Raw genomic sequence first — 15,989 nt, forward strand, 5'->3', positions numbered from 1 at the left:
CCTATAGTTCCAGCAACATAACTACAACACTAAAGTCTTGAGTATTTAAAAGGCCTATGCTGCGACATTGTACTGTGCAAACAAGTTATATGCCATTACAGAAAGCTAGCACCCTGGAACATGGCCCCATTCCATAGTTTATAGAGCGCGATACACTTCAACTGCTAGCTGAAAAAGATTACACAAATAATTCTGTAAGAACAGTCATGCATTTCTGATAAATTAATAGTGTTGTTTAAAGCCAACTATAAATTAAGCTACTAAACTTTTTGTAACAAATACAGTCCGGGAAATACAACTCGCTTAAACTGTAATTCTTAATAAGAATGTCTTTTCATCCAGATGAAAATATGTGCATGTTCAAGAACAAAAAATCTCTTAATAAATGGTTTGCAGAATTTATTAGGTCTTTATAATATACTCAATACTTTATCAAGCTAGTTGCATATAATGTGATCTCCACCATATACATTACAATTTCTGTGCATCATCCTAAAAAAAAGTAATATTTTACATATTACCATTAGCTTTGAATTTACCTAAAAGTGAACCTTTCTGGAGTTCGATTTAAGATACTAACCTGCATATCGCTTCTAACTGCAATATTTAAATGACATTTCACAGCAAGCTCAACCTGCATTTGAATAACAGAGGTTACTGTCATCTCAACTTTTGAATTCCTAGTTTAGTATCTCAACACTGCAAGAATTTGTGGCATTTACTCCAAACAACAAAACATTTCCTTTACAACAAAGCCTGCTCAGCTCAGAATACACGTACTTCAAGAAAATTAGGGAACTCCTTCAGTGAAAGGAATTAACCCAAATTTGTGAACAGAAAACACATTTTAGGTTCATCTTGATTAATGCTTGGAGCTGCTCTTACAAAGCAAAACCAGCAAGCACAATAGGTAAAATAGTATTTGGTACAACAAAGCAAAGCAAACTGCCAAAAAAAAAGCAGGTTCTACCTGCAACAAACATTTCCCTGTTTAGAACAAAATTTAAGAGGGACTCACACAGATAATTAACAAATAGGCTTTCTGATACCTTCATAGGATGCTAGTTTACTGGCCAGGCACATTTGTTGCAAATATAAAAGGAATTCCAAGTGTAATTCACACTGCACTTCAAGGATTTAACATAACAGAGGTGGGTAGGACCCAGGAAAAATATTTAACTTATATAAATATATTAAAATTTCAGCCAGAAATATAAGAGTCCATGCACACAAGACAGTAAGTTGAAAAAACATTTAAGACTTGACTTTTCTTTTCAACAGCACTGACACCTGAAATCTGCTAAGTTCGCAATTTAAAAGGTATCTTACAGTCTCTCTCCACACAGTCCGTATGTACTGAATCATCCTGACATTACACAGCACATGAACAAGCAGCAGATGCATCAAAGGAACCAGAGCAATGTGCATCAAGTGGCCTGCCCAGTTAGAGGCAAATATCAGAAAATTGTTTCTGACAAAGGCATAGATATAATCAATAGAGCTAATTGTATACCCGTCATTTTCAAGAGTTAATCCACAGCAAGGGGAAAGGGGGCTTTAGATAAAAATTATGTACCCAGTCTCTAAAGTGAGATTAACAGAGATTTGCCTTTCAAAAACTGGGCCCATTCTGGACTGGCCTTGATGCACATGCAGTACATTTGCTTTCAGAATGCAAGATTAATTGGGAATGTCTGCACTAGTGTTTCTATTTCCGTATTTGTGATGGATGATCAGCAATACAACTCCTAAGAAGAAACATATGGACCCAACAGTGATGTACGCAATTCCCAGAAAGGGGTTTTTGCCTCCCATCCATGAGATGGTGCTTAGGATCATCCTTTTCCGTCCATCAAAACTGTATACAGGATAATCTGAGACAGGTATAGGAAAATAAGAAGCACATTTGCAAACTTAGCTTTATTTTGTCAGGCACATTAAAGTGTTGCATCATCTCAATCACGCTCCAAATACTAACATCCTTCTTGGAATACTGGAAGAGAAAATATTAAAAATTTAGCTGATTTTTAGGCAAAGACTGACCTAGTTACTGTCATCTGCTCCAAGAACAATGTCACAGTACAGATGTCAAGCCCTTTTAAGTGAAGAGTAACGCATGATTTGTGGGTTTTTGAGAGCAACTTCAATAAAACGAGGGAAATCCAAACTAGTTCTTGAATATATTTCAGTACCAAATTTTTCTCACTTACTCTATTTTGATTCAGTTTTATATGCACTCCCTGCTGTTTTGCAGCAAGGAAAAATACTGCATAGCTATTTAAATTAAGAGTTGTCTAATTTTAAGAATTCAGTAGCTATGACAACCCACCTCCTCTAGTCTCCTGCACTTCAACCAAGTCTTTTGTTTGTCCTAAAAGGAATGGCTTACCTATACCTGATCCACAGCTCTGGCCTTTTTCTCAACTCTAAAGTCAGTCTTCCCTGGGTTACATATTGTCATTATATCATGACAACAACAGATTGAGAACGTATTCTCAAGTTTCTAGGCAACCAAATACCTCTGTTCTTTCCTGTGTTTCTCTCAATTCCTTTACAGTATCCAAGCCATGTGATTTCCCCCTCATTATAAAGCTAGTAATTTAATTTCATGCATGGACTTGAGCAATTACACAGCAGAGCAAATCTACAAATAGATAGTAACCTGACAACAGTACACAGCCATAGAAAGATGCAAAGCAGGCCCCAAGATCCTGAATGAAAGACAGGTAGTAGAGACTGCAAGGTTCCACAAACAAACAAGATGTGCAATAAAAAAGGTGAATGAGCCTGACCATACCCCTCTGAGCACTCAACTGTGCAAAGACAACACTAATGTCCTCCAAAATTTGCTGATATAACAGAAGGAAGGGATAACATGCAAAGGGACCTGACAAGCTTGAGAAGTAGGTCCATGTGAACCTAATGAGGTTCAACAAGTCCAAGTGCAAGGTGCTGCACCTGGGTCAGGGCAATCCCAGGCATGAGGACAGGCTGGGAGAAAAACTCACTGAGATCAGCCCTGCAGAGAAGGGCTTGGGGGTTCTGGTGGACAAAAAGCTTGACGTGAGTTGGCAGCGTGTGCTTGCAGCCCAGAAGGCCAACTGCATCCTGGGCTGCATCAACAGAGCAGTGGCCAGCAGAGTGAGGGAGGTGGTTGTCCCCCTCTGCTCTGCCCTTGTGAGGCCCCACCTGGAGTGCTGCATCCAGGTCTGGGGCCCCCAACACAAGAAGGATGTGGGGCTGTTAGAGCTGGTCCAGAACAGGGCCACAAAGATGACCAAGGGGCTGGAGCACCTCTGCTATGAAAAGCCAGAAGAGCTGGGCATGTTCAGCCTGGAGAAGAGAAGGCTCTGTGGAGACCTTATAGCAGCCTTCCAGTACCCTATAGCAGGTTTACAAAAAAGATGAAGAGTGAATTTTCACATGGGCAATATAAATGATTGGACAAGGGATGACAGTTTTAAACTAGAAGACAGAAGATTCAGATTAGATGTTTGGAGGAAATTCTTCACTCAGAGGGTGGTGAGGCACTGGCACAGGTTGCCCAGAGAAGCTGTGGATGCCCCATCCCTGGGGGTGTTCAAGGCCAGGCTGAATGGGGTCCTGGGCAACCTGATCCAGTAGGTGACATCCCTGCCCACAGCAGTAGGGTTAGAACTAGGTCATCTTTAAGCTCCCTTCCAACTCAAGCCATTCTATGATTCTACAAAGTTTTACAGATTTCTTCTCTAGGATTAACGTCTCCATTGTCTCCTCACAAAGGCCTCCTCTAAAGAATACTGTTTTCCCTTTGTGGTTGCGGTCTCTGAAAAAGAAAGAACGGGGAAAAAAAGAATGCTTTCACCCTTGCTAAAGCCATAATGCAGTTCTATGTGAACTACACAATAGTTTAAGAACATTATAATTGAAGTAGCACTTACATTAAATATAAGCCTAACTTTGAGTGAAGCAATTGCAGTAAGACTAACTTCAGTCATTCCTATATTTGATCTTATCTGAAGATCCTGCAGCAGAATCCTTCCCCTCCTTCTCCTGAGGAATGTGATATTGATATACTTTCAGTTAAAAATGAAACAAAAAAACATCTCTGGGGCATCTCTATAGCATGATACTTTCCAGAAGATAATCTGACTGGTTCAGACAACTCCAGACTTCACACGGCTATCCTGAAGTCAAACTGACTCGATCATTTCCCATACAAAGCTTAAGAACTGGGAGAATTTTATGTTCTAACAGAACAAGTTAATTCTATAAACTTGCCTAGAAGTAAAAGACAGTAATTTTGCTACCCAATTCTCATGACCAGTTTTCAAACACCACTCACTACCATCTTTTTAAGCAATGGTAAGAAAAGAAGCTCATTTGAGTTGGACTTTCACAGGTGAATACCCATGTAATCCAGCCAACACCCTTAGCAGCTTTAAGAGTTTTTTCAAAGGATACTGTATGTGATTTCCAAAGAGTATTTTCCAGCCTGCAAGGTAGGCTGTAAGTTATTCTTCCTTTCAATGAGACGATACAGCTTGCGAAAAGTTGGCAGAGCAGCAGTACGCATCCACACAATAAAGTCTTCATTGATAAAGCCATTGTTGTCAAGCTCTGAGTCCAGCATATACACTGGCTTGGGCCAGTTTACAGGCTTCGTGGTGCCTAAAATTAAACACAGATAAAGTATTTCAAATGCAGGGCTAAGTGACACAGTGGATCACCAAAATGTATTCTAGCCTTACGCATATTAAGTTCTAAGTTGTATGAACAGCCGGGTTGGGTCATAACTATTGCAATATTACTGGACTGTTCAAGAACTTTTTATTTGCACAGAATCAGGTTGGCTGAGGTTGGCAGGGCCCTCTGGAGGCCATCTGGTCCAACCTCCTGCTCAGGCAGGGTCCCCTGGAGCAGGCTGCCCAGTACCACATCGAGGTGGCTTTTTAAGGTATCCAAGTCTCTACAACCTCTCCAGGAAACCTGTGCCAGTACTCAGTCACTTAAATATTAGTGCATACCATTTACTCTCACGTATTAGGGTAAGGTATCTGCCTTGTTAAGAGTAGTATCACTTGGTAATATATAATTTGTCTGTGACTAAGAAAGAAATCCGCATCAGGTTAAACTTAAGGTATATAAGCTATTGCTTTGCATATACACACAAACCCTAGAGTCTTGAGAAGATTGGTTTTAGATACTACCAACTAAAGAAACTTTGATTTACCAGACTGTATTTAACCTAACAAATGATGAAATCTGTTGCTTCTAACCACAAAGAATCAGATTTTTGAAAATTCTGCACAGCCTACCAGTAGAAAGATGTAGATGAAAAGTCCATATGAATAGTTTGTTCGAACAATTGCAGGATTTCTTCTTAAGTTAAAACCATAAAAAAACACAAAAAACCACAGCAGTGCACATACTAAGCTTTTCTCAGTATTCAAGGTATAAAAAGTTATCAGAAATAAAAAGTCAAAGTATTAATTGATATTTCCATGTCCCAAACAGCAACTAGTAGTAGAAATATTATTTAAGCCAGGAACCTTCTAACCATCATAAAGGAAATTGGACAAGCTACCAAAGTGAAATGCCAAAAGAGACAAAAGTAAAAACTAAAGAACTAAATTGCCATGAGCAGCATTAAGAAACAAAAGAAAAGTCTACACAATTGCTAAGTTTAAAAACAGCTTTCTATTTGAATACCTGTTGGAATAATGTCAGTGCAATCACCTCATCTGAACACATTGAATAATCATTACCTGTCAGATGTGTACTACTAGAAAACCCCCCATCAGCTAACATATTTCTGTACTAATAACTTGAAAGCTGCAATGGAACAGGCTTCCCACCTCCCTTATGTAATCAGGATAAAGCATAGCTGAGATCTAAATAGCCCATAAAGATATTAGAACTGAACAATACACAAAACAGGAGTAACCGGCCTAAGTTGATGCCTAACAATCAATCCGATGCCAACCGACTGAAAGAGCTTTTCTGAAGCTTCAGAAAGATTAAATAAAAAGATGTCTTAATTTCATAGCTTTAGCTATTACAGTAAAATTAGGAAAAAAACATACTTTCACATTAAATTTGCAGCATTCATTGCTAACAGACAACTTTTCTAGATAGAGTAGTTCTTAGTTTGGATTTCCTCAGAGAATCAAAATATTTTAAAATTAGCATATTTACTAAAACACAGTGAGGTAAAAATCCACAGGAATCAGTACGTGTTTGAAATTTTTCATTCTTAAAATTTCCCATCCTTCTTACCTTGGAAAAGTGCAGTTAAGTTATTCCCATCTCCTGTAGGATTCCTGAACTTTACATTTTTATCTGTCCACCATGCAATGCCTTTTTTAATTAAGGTAATAGGAGTCCTTGTGTCATTATCAATGCGGTATAATTCCAAGGTATCTAAGGAGAAAATCAAATTGGAATGCCACATAGAGAAGCTTTCATTAGATGAATGATCCTGATAGGCAGTGAAACAATTATCTCCAGGAGAAAACAAAACAAAGAACCGGACAAGGCATTTATTACCTGCCTGCCACAACCAAAAACTGTTCTTTTAGAAGCCATGTATATTAGACAGCAGTGTGTTAAACATATATAGTATCTTTAAGTCTATTCCACAGCTGTAACAGCCTCTCACAGATTTCAATCCCTTGCATACTATCAAATTAAATTAGTTATTAAATTTTTGGAAAAAAAGCAACAGCAGTACAAAACAAGGTATTTATTTTAAGCTATGAAAGAGCGTTAATTCAGAAAACAAAAAAGCCAATGTCATCTTTACTCAGAACAATCTTCAACAGCACAAGACATACACAAGATCATGAAAGCATTTAAGTAGTAACTTGGAAGTATTACCATACCATTGAACATACTGTTGGCAATAGCCCCACAGGGAGCAATGGGTTTGTCCTCATTCGTGCGGTAAGGCTCACATTCCTTACTTGGATTCTGACCATTGAAAAGAAGAGAGGCAGATCAGTCTGTGCTAGTTTATCCAACCAACCTGTTGTTTACTGCAATACCTCAATGTGTACATCTTAAATGTACCACGATCTTTTCACAGGTTAGATTTACAGATACTTCAGTGTTCAGTGCTAGTCAACATGAATCATTTTTCCTTTATAAGCAGGAACTTGTAAACTAAAACATGAATAAAGTCAGAATCCCATGATGGGCAATCCTAAAAAAAATGAAGGCTTTGCTTGGAGGCTGTTAGGACTTATCTTTTAAAATAAACAGCTTTCTAACATCAAGTACTCAAGTATTCTTTTAAAGGATTTTTTTTTTCCAGTGTGCACCAGTGTTACAGAAAATAGACTCTAATAGGAAGCCAAGCGTAGCAGAAAATGCAAAATGTTTCAAGGACTCCAATAGCATGCCAATAACACAAGTAAAAAAAGCCCCCCAGAATCTAGTGTCAGTCACCAGCTGTAATTTCTGGAAACTATTCCCCATGCCCCCCCTTTTAAAAAAAAACTTACATATAAAAATGGAGAATAATCTTTGATGGAGCAAGGACCCAAATATATTTCCATTCCTTGCAAATAATTGCATTACCTAAACATTACAGTGCTTTCAACAGAATACACAGTATTAGCATTATTGGAAAATACTAATGTTCAATATCAAACCTGAGTCTATAAAAATAGACGCGTTTAGCTACACTATCCAAGCTAAGTACTAGGTAACTATTTTATACTGAAAATGAAAGCTTCAGACAGAACAGATACAGACAGGTAATACTGACTGAAGATAACAAGACAGTTTAGAACTATTCAATTTTCAGAAGTGTTCAAAGTACTGCTCTGCTGTCCACTGAATGAAACAACTGCTGTGAGACTACAACATTTTAAATTTTCTGTAAACCAAATATGTATTCCTTATTGCTGTCTTCTAGTATGCAAAAATTCTAGAACCTCATTGTTATTAAACTGTGATGATTTATGCAATAGTCAGATGCTAACTGCATATTAATATTGAAGTATGAATACCTACAAGTAGTGAACTGTTATCTCCATTTAGTTGGCTGTCATCTCGAGATTTCACATAGCGACGATGATTTTGGTAGAAGTTGGAGAGTCCATAATACATGAACACATTACTCTACAATACAGGACAAGAGGGGTTTTAATTCACACAACGGATCAATAAAACAAACACTAGTAACCTGAAAGCTTAAACTGTGTTTTATCTTATAGCAACATTCAAAGTAGGAAGAGGCTCAATTCTCTTCACACTGAGTACACAGATTACTATTCCAACTTAACCTGGCATTCTGAAGTCAAACAATATCAACACCATAAACCATCAGAACAATATTCATCACTACTAATCGCAGCAGTTATCTTGTCCAACGTTAAGCACATAAGCCTCATTATTTGCTTCAACTTTGCCAGAAAGCACGCATCTGGTATTGCCAGCTCCTGCTGAACCCAGTTTAAGTTGTGCAGGAATAGCTGATCTACTTGCCAAGCACATGACACACACCTAGGACACGGCAAGGAAATCCAGATGTGTAAAACACAAGCATCCCATTTAATGGTGTACAATTCTGGATAAAGAGAGGCATTAAAAACATCTTATCCCTGCTACTGAAAAGATAAACAACAATCAGATCCAAATTCAAAGTACTACTGAAAATAATCCTTTAAGGTATAAAAAAAAGTTAAGGCTATGGGGATGCAGCTTTCCCATCAGTTAGGAAATAAACCACACATACTGTTCCAACTTCACTTTGCATACCTCAAATGAATGTTCCAGGGTAAAATTGATGGTGCAAGTACAAGGCAGTGTGCTATCCCAGGAAACATTTAAACATTTGTTGCAGGGACTGGAAGGGTCTGTTCCTGTATAATCAATCTGTAACAAAAAAAATCATTGCCTTAGAGTAGGGAGAATAAAGAAAAACAATAAGCTAGAGAGTTGATGTGATATTTATTTTGCAACTTTATTACAACCTCAGTTCCAAAAGCCCCTTCAGACCTGCATGATGATCAAGAAAACCCTTCCAACCTAACAATTTTGTGATTCTGTCTATGTGCTTTAGGGACATGGTTTAGCAGTGGCAGGTTAACAGCTGGACTTCATGATCTTAGAGGTCTTTTCCAACCTAAATGATTCTATAATTCTACGATTCTACGTATTCCGTTTGAGCCTCAAACAGATCTGGCCCTGGGGTGGGCTGTTACGACTGGGAAAAGAAAAAGAAAACCAACCCAAAACACAAACACCAAATACTCAAGACAACATCATGTTTCCAAACACACACGCTATATAAAACAAGCAGATTTGGGGCTATTACATGCCTTCCAGAGAAGTTAAGTTTTCTAGAAGTCTACCTAGATATTTAATAAAGTTTTGCATGAGAGAACTTGCTTTGCTGCCCATATTCAGACATTGAATCAGTCAGAAGGATTTTCCAAAAGACCAAGTTCTTAAAGACCAAGAACTCTCTTAAAATAGGGAGAATGAAGACACTAATATTGGTCAGCCAAGAACAGTAAAATCCCAGCAGATGAGCAAGACAATCACTTAATTTAGCTTATTAGAATACCTGTATTTAATAGCATAGCTACAAGAAAAAGTAGCCTGAATGTATGGATTTCAAATACCTATACAGTATAAATAACATATCCAGAGCAGCCGTGCACTTATTACTTACTCCATGGCCCTTGCCAACTGAAGTCTCTTGACTGCATTAGCTTGCTTTCTCATGTACAGCTCCAGTGCATGAATGCCAGGGAAGAATTACCTTGTGTTTAGGTTCAGCAGGTTAGCTCCACGCGTAGGAGGAGAAAGCTTCCATCTGCCTATGAACTATGTACTTAAGACCCAGGAGCTTCCTATCAAGAATTAAAACTCAGTCCAACACATGCCAAGTTAAGGCAACGAACTGTTTTACACCTGTATCATTTGAACTACAACTCCTGCATTTTTTTTTTTTGAAAGACCGCTGCAAGTGGTTTGTCCTGATTTATGCCTGCAGTCAAACATTACTGAGAATTAGAACGATTTATGATCTGTGCTAATGTCTGTATTAAGGTTAAAGAAAACAAGTAGTTTCAAGGTTCAAGGAACAACTGAAGCCTATTTTCCTCTGGATCTTCTTCAAGGTCTCTCCTCCTGTAGATTCTCTGATATCTGTTAAAAAACAAGCTGCAGCCCTTCCTTCAGCAAAGACATTTTAATAGCCTGTGTTCTGCTGCCAGACTTCTGACAGATGAGACCAATACCCTAAACAAGCCCAGCTGAAACAAATCAGCTTCAGAAGCTATTAGGTGAGGGAGAAAGACTCACCTTATCTTTGCCTCCTTCACCAAGCTCAGAACAGAGTTTGTGCTGACCTATAAACAGCACTGCCTCAGCAGTCCACAACAGCTCTGTTCAGCTACAGACCAAACCAACACAGCTCTAAACAAATGATGCAGCTGCTTTGTTTATTGATAACTTGCTTGCCATTTTCCTGCTTTAGTGGGAAAAAGCATTTCCTTCAGAAAGACCTTAAGCCTCCGCATCCTGAGCTAGTTCTTCAGTTACTGCAGAAGTTTTAGATCATGAACAAAACTCCAATACTTGAAGGTTGCAAAAGATCTAAAGACTTCACTACATCTGTGGAGTATGAAATCGGTGTATATCAAAATGGAACAGTGCTTCTGACCAATGCTATCAACTTCAAAGGTAACCCAGAAGCCTTCCCGTGCAGTAACTGCAGACAATTCTTTTCCTGCATTCACAGTAGGTTACATTCAACAGGCAGCTAAACTCAAGGGATACACGCAGATTTGCATCTCCTGACAAATAATTAAACCCTTACTTTGAGCACACTGACCCGCATATACCTACTGGTTGTTATCAGTTACCCACAGCCTCTCAGGCTGTTGATGTCCTTCACCAGTCAATTTACATTTTTGTAGTGAAGTAACACAGCCGTTGTGTATAAATATTTGCCAAGCCATCTGTGATTTTGTAGACTTCACACACTGTCACAAATTTATCCTACTCCGCTTGGCCACTTGTTGTGTAAAAGGCATCCCACAACCCTGCTCCTCTCCACTACCCCTCTCTGTAGATTTCATTTAGTTCTGAGTCACTTCTGAAATGGGGTTACCAGAACTCACACAGCGCTGAAGATGTATGCAACAGCCATGTACTTTCTTTCCTAGCTTTTTCCTTCTTCATTCCTAGCAATGCCTTTAGGTCTATTCGGCATTTTAATTACTTCCTAGCAATTTACATCAGCAGTCATAAGGATCTCTTCCTATGCAAAGAATGTACAAAAGATAGACACTTATGCAGCTTTTTTTCTTATTTTTCACCTAAAGGAGCAATGTTCCTGATAGGCCCTACGTAAATGGTTGTTTATCCCCTTTGAAACAGTGAGAAAAAGCTTGGGAACAACCAACACAAAAAACCTATAATCCTAGTGCATTTAATCTGTTGGATATCTTCCACATTTCAAATTCAGGAGAGCTTAAAGGAAATCAATGGAAAAGCTGCATTTCGCTGCTCAGTCCTTGCACCTGCACAAGAACAGCACAGTTCTCAGAGATGCTGATGGCTGCAATATCTAGTTCCAGGGGAGGGCTGGGGAGGATTTGAACTGTACACAAATAGGTATTTTGTGGACTTAAGTTACACATCGTGTTCAATTCCAACACTCCAAGTCTACACACACACAGGCACTGAACAAGTTGGCTGTTGTCTGAGGTAGGTGTAAATAACTACCTCTGCTTCCTCCCCCAGTTACATTTTTCAAAGAGCTTAGTCACTGCGCCCAGCTTTTACAAATAGTCTCCCAGCATTGAACTGACAGCTACTTGTGAAGAACACTTGGAGGTTACTACCAGAAGCCAGCACACCAAGCAAGGACCTAAGCTAGACATACAGGTGAGAGCTGTGTCTCGAACTGCATCCCACCCCGGTGGCCAGAGCCACTTAGATGAAGTATTTTACTGACCAGTTTTGTTACTGAGACAGTAAGGCCTTTTCTGATTTAAACAGCCCACCACCACCAGATTCATCTGGAGCTATCTGCCTTTAAAAAGAGAATCTCCTTTGCTGTGTATACCTACATGTATGTAATATATATATACATACACAAACATACTCCTGCCCCCCACAATTTTCGTATAAAAACACTTGGTAAAAAATGCATGAATGAGCATCCCAAAACAGAACACAGGCTTCCTCCTTTCTACTTGCACATCCTGTTTGATCACAACATCAAGCTCAGAAGACAAGAACTCCGTTCCTCCTGCTCTCAGAACATTACAACCTGACTCTGGAGAGCTGCAGGTGAGGTGGAAGGTAACTGATGAACACACTTCATAAAACAAACCCCTTTCCAACCTTGACTACCTTGAAATCAGCAGAAGGCTGCCATCTAGTTTCCAAATATAAATGGCCAACACAGCTTTCATACACAGTCTGACTGCATAGGGGAGCATCAGTCATCCCATTTCACCTAGGGCTGTCAGTACTGTATGTGTGCGGTGAGAACATTTTGTTTGTGGCTCCTATTTGAACTCCACAGGAGTACAAGACTGAGCTGCTAAGCAACAACAGCATACGACTGAGTTCATACACAGCAGGAATACAGTCACAAGGACTCAAATGAAACTGTTGAATTTCCTGTCCTTACAGAACAACCAAGAACCAATCATAAGGGAGATTTACCCACTTGTTTTATCTTACAATCAGCATAAAACTGTGTGTTCCCTTAGTAAAGAAATGGCTATCTTAAATGCCATTGTCAAAAAAGCATTAGCAAGCTTTCTTTTTCCTCAGTTCAGCGTCCTGTTGAAAACAAGCACTTGCACTACCCTTAAATACAACTATAACATGGCATTAAAGGCCAACATGTCCATGACAACAGGACAATGCTCCCTGCAGCACCTGTGCCAATTTTCTGATTTCATGCATCTGAAAATTTACTCACACTTCCAGGCAAGAAGGAACTGATTTTCATGAATATCCTTACATACAACAGTTAAACACTGAAAAATACATTCCAGATTTTTATTTTCCGCTTTACCTTTTCATTGAGTGAAATTTTAGTTTTCAGTGTAAAGAGAAAATGAACTTTAAATTAGTTTTATTGTAACACTGCATATTTTAGCAGATATACAGAAAGATAATACCATTTGCTGTCTGCCTCAAGATTTTTTTAGTTAATTTACTTTCGGTGTCACATTGATATCACTAGTCAAGCCGCTGCTTTGAACATCACTTACTGGGAAGAGACAGCTTACTCTGACAGCTAAAATGACTGTATCCACTAAATTCATTTTCTCCAATATGTCAATATAATAAACAGCTACAGGTTTTATTCTGTGTTTTTCTACAATCAATCTTGGTTCCATTAACTTACTGGAACTAATAGCACCTGTCAATTTCCTTTTCAAGGTTGTCTCTGAGCCCTTCAGGTTGTTTCCTTACAACACAAAGCGATTCTATTACCGAACAGACTTAAGAGTGATATATAGATTAGTTTTGGGTTAACCCTCAGCAGCTTTTCACAGCAGTGGTGTGGTTAATTATAAAAGGTTCTTAGTTTTTGTAGGTATAATTAGAAAAGGCTACACTCTCCAGACTTTGTTTTCCAATCCACTCCTGACACACTTGCCTCCCACGCAGCACCTAAAACATTTAGTCATTTGTACACGTAAGAATTGGAGCAGTAAGCTCACCGCAGAGTTCTACCTTGAAACTATATTACCCAGGACTGTTTAAAGACATAATACCCATACTTCTAAAGTTAAACTGTTTAAAGACAAAACTGTTTGAAGACACACTACCCATTACTCTTGGACACCCCAGGTGGGGTGCGCACGCTCCCTGTCCTGCCTCACGGGGCTGCGTGGGGGTTAAATCCAGGCACTGACCTCCCTGAAAGCCTACTGGGGGGCACCGGCTAGATCACCATGGCCTGTTTGGAGGACACTTGAAGCTTTTAGGGGGCAGATTGCTAAGGAGCAGGACCGTTAGGGCTGGAAAGGACCCCGAAGCCCAGGGGCTCGTTAGGGCTGGAAGCCGCCCGCAGCCGGCCTGGCCCAGCCCCCCCACACACACACGCACGCACCTCGTACTCGCGGATGTTGTTGGAGGTGACGAAGATGCCGATGCCGATGGGGATGAAGATGAGCCCGATGACGAAGAAGGCCGGCAGCACGGTGCCCGCCGTCAGGATGGGCTGCCAAGCGGGCAGGCGCTGCTGCTTGAACGCCGTGTTGTCCGGCTTGCGGCTCTTCACCGCCCCGCCGCCGCCTCCTCCTCCCCCTCCTCCGCCTGCCCCCGGCGCCCCGCTGCCCCCCGGCGCCCCGCCGCCGGCCGCAGGGTGCCCGTCCGCCTCCTCCTTGGCGCTGTAGTTCACCGCCATGACACCCGCCCGCCCCGCCGCCTCCAACGCCCTCGGCACGTGACCGCCGCCGGGCGCTTCGTAGATGACGCAGCCCCCTCACGGCTGCCCGGGGGAGGGGGAACGGCCGCCCGCATCCGTTTATGGCGAGGGGGGGCGCGCATGCGCAGTGCGGCTGGGCGGGTTTGCCGCCGGGCTGGGAGGGAGGGCGGCGTGGGGCCGCCAGTAATGAGCGCTGCACATTAGTCGGGCGGTTAATGAGGGGGAGGCGGCGCCAGGCAGCGCTGTGCTGAGAGACCGTGTTTCTCGCTCGTCAGCGCTTCCCGTTCAAAAATCCGCCAGGGCTGCGGCTAAATCTGACCCTCCGCAGGCGTTTGTGTGTGTGGCCTTAAGGAGAAATAAAATTGAACAGTTTCACAAGCACGTCACGCAGTCGGCGCTTTTTGGGTGCCTTTGGAACGGCTTTCCCCTAAATAAACGCCGTGTGGCTCGTGGGGCCATCCGAAATACCAACGGAGAGCGCTAGGGGGAGCAAATGGCCCGTGCCGACGGTGCTTGGGCGCCTTGGGTTTTTAGGCACCTAAAATTCTAAAAAGACTAACTTTGGGGCCTCAGCAATCATCTAGGGCTCCAAAATGAATTATTTTCTTTGTGGCATCTGTGCCACAACTGTATCTCGTTCCTAACACATCCCTCACAGCTTCTGGTGGGCCTACCTGCCATTGTTGTTCCCTGTAGACAAACCCTTCACCCTATTACAGCCCTTTTCTTTATTATCTTTTGTCTTCTGTCATCAGCTACAGCGGCTTGTGCCCCTTCAGCCCCCCAGAAAATCCAGTGAGGGAATAATACTGCTTGTAAACCTGTGCTGTGAGATGGGAGGTAACTGCTAGCCTCATGCTGCCAGGTCCAAGAGGACTGGCAAGAAAGGGCACATTGAATTCCTGTGGGAATCTGTGACTTTTTAACTTCTGCATTTTATTAACCACTCAGGAAAAAGCATCGAGGGCTGATCACCTTCCCCCCATGCCACCCTGACCCTTCCTAGACACCCAGCATCTTCATGGCCTCCATCAGTGAAGGACCACCTCAACTACTGACAGGGCCGAACACAGCCACTGCAGAAACTTGGTGGAAAGGCGTCCATTCAGCCTTGCAGACACACACAGGGCACCACAGGCCACTGCATTTTGCAGTCCTAATTGGGATGGTGCTGGGAGCTTTGGCACAAGGTCCATCAAATGGGGCCTGCCATCACGGAATGAGACAACCAAATACACCTTCCACTCCTGTTCTGCAAGCAAGCAGTTACGCTGAGTACGGGCTCTGTCAGCCCGTGGGGAGCAACCACATGAGTGATGCAGGGTGGTGGGCCTCAGTGACGAAATACGGCACCATTATTTACATGGAACAGGCACAATAAGGGGGCACTTCCTAGAGGATTTTGCAGGGAGGTCCTCTGTCAAGAAACACAGGCTGGTGTGAAAGTTTTCCTTCACAAAACAGCATACTGCCCAGGGGACTAGACTAAATCCAATTGAAGGAAACATCAAATTAGGACTAATGGCTGAGGGACCTCATGCTGAGGGAGTTGGGGTTGTTCATAGATTGAACAATATTGGAGAATAGA

General features: G+C 41.4%; 1 protein-coding gene across 1 annotated transcript; it reads right to left on the bottom strand.

Annotated features, from left to right (window-relative positions):
• Positions 1-382: 382 nt before the first annotated feature.
• Positions 383-14,422, bottom strand: TMEM30A (transmembrane protein 30A). The gene is made up of 7 exons (XM_035543167.2): positions 14,084-14,422; positions 8,746-8,862; positions 7,999-8,106; positions 6,864-6,951; positions 6,259-6,402; positions 4,444-4,650; positions 383-1,874 (listed from the first exon to the last, which is right to left on the bottom strand). The coding sequence occupies exons 1-7, from the start codon at positions 14,378-14,380 to the stop codon at positions 1,681-1,683; spliced, it is 1,155 nt and encodes a 384-aa protein (XP_035399060.1). The 5' UTR covers positions 14,381-14,422; the 3' UTR covers positions 383-1,680.
• Positions 14,423-15,989: the final 1,567 nt, after the last annotated feature.

This window comes from Cygnus atratus, chromosome 3 (assembly GCF_013377495.2).
Source record: "Cygnus atratus isolate AKBS03 ecotype Queensland, Australia chromosome 3, CAtr_DNAZoo_HiC_assembly, whole genome shotgun sequence".
Classification (NCBI taxonomy): domain Eukaryota; kingdom Metazoa; phylum Chordata; class Aves; order Anseriformes; family Anatidae; genus Cygnus; species Cygnus atratus.